Below are 5177 nucleotides of genomic sequence, written 5' to 3'. Positions count from 1 at the left end.
AAAAATAGAGAAATAAAGAGCTAAACAGCCTTTACATGTTACCTCTATAATTGCAGTTGAGGAAGTAACCTTTCCCCCTGTTCTTTCCATGAAAATGGACCACAGTGTTGTCAGATGAAGTGCCTCAAAACACAGCTTCTTTATGGGCCTTAGGATTTTGCTTCTTATCAGTGTCTGGAGGGCTAAGAAAATCCCTTAAATTCTGTCAGGGAATTTTAAATGCATGGTCAGTGTGTCTTGCTTTGACTGGGTGTACACAGGATTCCATTTGTACTTGGCAGATGGCCTTTGTGCAAGGTCATGGTTCCTGCGGTCCTCTGTGAACAGTGCATGCGTGAAATCCGCTCCTTCAGAACCTTCTGCTTTGCTTCTTTAATTTGGCTAGACTTTGACAAAAGTGACCCATTTTGATTCTGACAAGTTAGACATCTTCCAACAGGCCAGGAGAAGCTGTTCTGGCCCAGGGAAGGCAAGGGGTGGTGGTAGAGATATGGATGGGGAGAGAGAGAGAGAGAGAGAGAGAGAGAGAGAGAGAGAGAGAGAGAGAGAGAAATAGATAGATGGATAGATCTGGGTTTCACTCCTAATAGGAATAGCAGCGGTAGATCGGCTGGGCCCAGTCTTTTAAAAATTGGTATCTCCCTTAATTCTCAAACCTGCCCAGGCAGGAGGGACACTGTCATCTCCATTTGGGTGGGAGAACCAAGGCTCAGGGTAGTGAAGTAGAGGAATTCACCATGTACCAGTTTGTCTGGTAGAGTGTGTTCTCACACATACACGCAGGCACACAGAGTTTGGTGACAAATTGGTTTATTCAGAAAAGACTCTCAGAAGTGTGCAGCTGGGAGCTAAGCAGGGGGCCGGAGGTGGTAGGGAAGGGCAGGAGTGGGGACTCAGCTGTGCAGGTAGTCAGGGGAAGAGGCCAGGCAGAGGTGCCCCGGGGTTTGGTCTTCTTTTCTGGGTCAGGAGAGAAGGGCTCCTAGCTTGCCTCTGGGATGGACTGGGACTGTTTTCTGGATTGCAGGGAACTTGGTGGGGGCTGGGAGAGAGGGTGTTGGAGGACCAGCACTGGCTGGCCAGGCTTCGGCCAAGAGGAGCCTCAGCAACTGGGCTTATTCCCACTGCACAGCACATTGGGATAGAACTGGTACTTCCTATTGTAGGTTTTCAGGTTTTGAGCAAAACAGTAGGCAGCAGTTTTATCACACTGACACAGCTGACTCCTACAGTAGCCCTGGTTTGCTGAAATTACAAGAAAATAAACACCGGATGGGAGTTTAATAGTCTGTGGCTTCTCCTGGGGGGAGAGGACCTCGCCCATCCTCCAGATGCTCCTTTTCCCGACATTGCTGACAGGTGGGGAGGCAGGTCCCAGGCCCATCGCAGACACAGAGCCCTGCACACCACACCAGAGGACGCAGGCCTTCCCATTGGCCACCCTCTGGCGGGCGGTACAGCCCCACCAATCATGGGGTGGATCGTGATTGGCGTAAGACAGGTCCTCCCTTTCTCCTTGACGATGATTGGTCTCTAAATAGCAGGTAACATTGATCTGGCCAATGAGCGCGAGTCTGCTGGAGGCTTCTGGGAAGCATTCATTTCCTCCCTTGGAAAAGGGAGTTGCACAGTGGGAAAGCCTGCCAGGGTGAGGCCTGGGTGCCTGGAGCTGCGGCTTGTGTCTTGACTGCACTTAGATTGTAGGACCTGCCAACTCTGAGAGCTGAAGATGGGGAAAAGCAGCCCCAGGCCTGACTGCAGTTGGGAGAATTCTTACTCTGAGAGTCAGGCAGCCCCAATATCCGAACCAGTGGTGGTTTGGGCATCTTGTGTCTGGGCCCTAAAACCTGCTAACATACACGCCCCTACGGAGAGGTCACGATTGCAAGAGACAATTTCTGATCTTATGATTCATGCTATGGGTGAGAGTTCATGCCCTCTCCCAATTACACTGGACCCACTGTCTGGGGTCACTAAGCAGTCTTTCTGGCTGCCACCCATCTCCATCCTCTCCTTCAGATTCAAGCTTTCTCCATGTATTTGCCTCCACTACCTCTCTCCACTTTGCTTCCCACCCATACCTAACCCACTCTAACCTGGTTTCGCCCTCATGCTCAAGGAGAGCACCTTCTCCTGAAGTCCTGAACAACCTTCGTGCCCCACAGTCTGGAGAAACCCTGTCCGTCTAATGTGGCCTCCTCTGTTAAACTGCTGCTGTTAATCATCTCCTCAATGGCACCTTGACCTTCTCATTCCTTTTCCCTGCTTTCTGTCTAATCCATTGGCCTCGTTCAGGGGCCTTGACTGAGCACACCCAACTTCCAATTCTCCTCTGCTAAATCTGAGTATGTCCCCAGTCCATACCCCACACTGAGCTGCAAGTGTTCACACCCAGCTGGCTGCTGGCCATTGCCCAGGGAGGGTGTCTGGAGACCCTATTCTCTGAGTATTCTAATTAGAATAGTTCCTCCTACAACCCAGCAGAACAACATCCGGGATCTTTACCTCCACGGTACCATCTGCACAAATACCCACCCAAAAGCTCATTATCCCCATATCCTCCTCAGGCATCTCCAAGCTGATTCTTCCTCAAAATCATATAGTTGCTTCTTGATTTAATTCCATGCCCCTTCCATCCTGACCACCAGGGCTTTATGCCTGGCTGTTGCTCTTTTGTCTGCAATAGCAGGCTCCCTGGGCCCCATCCATCCTGCACCCAGAGTGAGTCCTCTGAAAAGCAAATGTGCTTCTGTGCAAAGGTGCTAATTAGCTCCCTGTGACTTTAGGACAAAACTAAGGACACCCTGGCCTGAAAGGTCTGGTTGATCTAGCCCCTGCCTTGCTCACTGGGCAGCACAGAATGACCTTCAGCCCCCTGGGTTCCTTGGCTATACTCTGTGTTCTTCTGGGAATACTCCCACCCTCGTCTGACTCCTCACAGCTCAGCTGTCACTGCTTGCAGTGCCATCACTTTGTGATCTCGGCTTTCTTGCTTTCTTCTCAAGGCAGTGACCATGTCCCTCTGTGTCCCTATCTCTTGTGTCTAGCACTGTACCTGGCATGGTGGGCAGGGAACAAATGAAAGAGGGAAAGTGGACTGGGTACAGGGCTTTCTTACCTTCACAGATGACTTTGCCTGCTTGGTATTTAAACTTGTAGCTCAGAAATTTTGTGCCACATCCATGTTTCTTCAGACGCTTGTAGCAACAGTCGTGGCTGGCACAGCATCTAGTAGAGGTTGTACCATTAGGGCTGCCTTCCTACAGCTCCAGGGGCCCTGGTGCCGCATTGTCTCCCTCCCACCCTTGATCCTAGGCAGAGACTCAATGGCTATAGAATAGTCTAGAGCAGAGGGTGCGGCACGCTGATGCCCTTTCCAGCTGTGATATCCCAGGACCTTTGTGTCGATGGGGCACCAGCTCTGTCCTTCCAGCTTCAGTCCTGCTGAGGCCAGAAGTGAGCACAGGGCAGGGAGGGCTGGGGTGGCCTCACCGATCCGTTGCATCCTTGGGGGTTCCTTTGCCACCCAGGCCACAGTGGCAACCATAGGCGCCATAATTGGTTGCACCATTCTTTTTTGTCACCAATGAGATCATGGAATTGAAGTTTAAAAGATCCCCCTGAACCCACATTAGGCCTGAAAGGAAATTGATAAATAGCTGGTGATGGGGTGTGAGGCCCTGTGTCCTCCTTCTGTCTCTCTCTGCTTCTCTCCCCCGCCCCCATGGCCTCTATTCTCTTCCCACTAGGAGAGGACTGTTGCAAAAGGAAAGAAAACTTGGGGTTTGTATTCCTCCCCCCTCCCCCCCTGCGGCTCCCCCTGCACTGAGATCAATGTCAGCTCTTACCAAAGACCATAATCACTGCCAGTGCCAGGAGGGTCCTCATGCTGAAAGATCTGTGCAGGATGAGTGCAGATGGATTGGCCTGGGCTCCTCTCCTAGGTGGTCCTAGCTCCTGCCTTGGCCCCTATTCTCTTGCCCAATTCACCGTCCTAGAGGGTACAGCCATGCTCTTGCATTGCAGTAAGTCCAGGGTGAACACCTCTGTCGCACCCAGTGTACCCAAGCATGACTCCGCCTGTGTGCTCATAATACCACCTCCTCACCCTCCACAGCTCTGTGGAATGGCTTTGCACATGTGCAGGCCCTCGGACCATGGAGACCCCCTATGAGACCTGCATGAGACACCCCTGTTCCTCAACAGACTGAGAATTCCTGAGACACTGAACCAGCTTCACCCACCCATTTGGGAAATCCCTAAGGTCAGAGGTTGCGCCCCCCATTAAACATTTCACCCACATCCCCATGCTCAATTCAAGCCTCAGAAATTCCATCCAAGGTATCTGATTCCCAATAATTCTCTCCAGAACTAAAGCAACACACTGCAAACTTTTTCAATCACACACACACACACACACACACACACTTATTTGCACATGGATGCCTGTGGACATCTATCCAAGTAGTGCACACAGTCTCTTTATTTAGTCTGCTCACAAAAACCACACAACATGCTGTCCTTTACTTACTAAACTGTGCACAGGCATGCTTATGTCCACGTATGCTCACACACATGCACACATACAAACACACAACACGGCCATTCTCAAAGTAGCCAATGAGCAGGGATTCTAATTCTTTCCATGGACTATTAGTTTCTGGGTATTTACCTCTCAGAAGATACTGGACTGGATAGCTCCAAATGACTCTCTTATTTTTCCTAAATGCAGCAGCTCTTAAATAGCTGTACCCTCTGGGAAGTTGGGGGTTGGTGAGACACGGGGTGAAGGTGGGAGTGGCCAGTTGGTGGACTCCAAAATGCCCATGTGCCTGGGTAATAACCTTTATTTCCCCCTCATCAGCTGGCAAGATAGAGTTGAGGACCGGAAAATCTTTCATGTCATGAGCTGATGCCAGATTAAATTTCAAGTTATGTTGAAGCCTTTTCTGTGGCTTAGCTCCCGACTGGGTAAATTTCCATAACCAGCCATGGGTGTGACCACTAGTCACCTTCCTGCAGCCACTTTGCCCATGGATGGGCAAAGTTCATGTACTATGGCAGGCACAGTGAATAGGGCTGCTAAATGTGGCATTGGGGAGTAGAAAAAGGGCATTTAGTGCTCTCCATTCATTTCATCAATCAATCATTCATTCCCAGGAAGTACATGCTAAGCCTCT

General features: G+C 50.5%; 1 protein-coding gene across 1 annotated transcript; it reads right to left on the bottom strand.

Annotated features, from left to right (window-relative positions):
- Nucleotides 1-805: 805 nt before the first annotated feature.
- Nucleotides 806-4743, bottom strand: Pla2g2a (phospholipase A2 group IIA). The gene is made up of 5 exons (XM_046469393.2): nucleotides 4670-4743; nucleotides 3846-3895; nucleotides 3490-3634; nucleotides 3116-3225; nucleotides 806-1242 (listed from the first exon to the last, which is right to left on the bottom strand). Exons 2-5 carry the CDS (start codon nucleotides 3883-3885, stop codon nucleotides 1100-1102), a joined length of 438 nt encoding a protein of 145 aa, XP_046325349.1. The 5' UTR covers nucleotides 3886-3895; nucleotides 4670-4743; the 3' UTR covers nucleotides 806-1099.
- Nucleotides 4744-5177: the final 434 nt, after the last annotated feature.

This window comes from Marmota monax, unplaced genomic scaffold (assembly GCF_021218885.2).
Source record: "Marmota monax isolate L192 unplaced genomic scaffold, Marmota_monax_Labrador192_F-V1.1 WCK01_AAM20220418_F8-fsc00008, whole genome shotgun sequence".
Lineage (NCBI taxonomy): Eukaryota > Metazoa > Chordata > Mammalia > Rodentia > Sciuridae > Marmota > Marmota monax.
The sequence above is the reverse complement of the archived record's forward strand: the minus strand, read 5'-3'. Positions and strand labels throughout refer to the sequence as shown.

What these genes read in the sequence shown, in the direction of transcription:
- Pla2g2a (XM_046469393.2), bottom strand. Translation starts at nt 3,885, where the DNA reads ATGAGGACCCTCCTGGCACTGGCAGTGATTATGGTCTTTG. An exon ending in GGCAGTGATTATGGTCTTTG is followed by an intron (nt 3,635 to 3,845) that starts GTAAGAGCTGAC and finishes ATTTCCTTTCAG; the next exon opens with GCCTAATGTGGGTTCAGGGG. An exon ending in AGGCAAAGTCATCTGTGAAG is followed by an intron (nt 1,243 to 3,115) that starts GTAAGAAAGCCC and finishes TTGTAATTTCAG; the next exon opens with CAAACCAGGGCTACTGTAGG.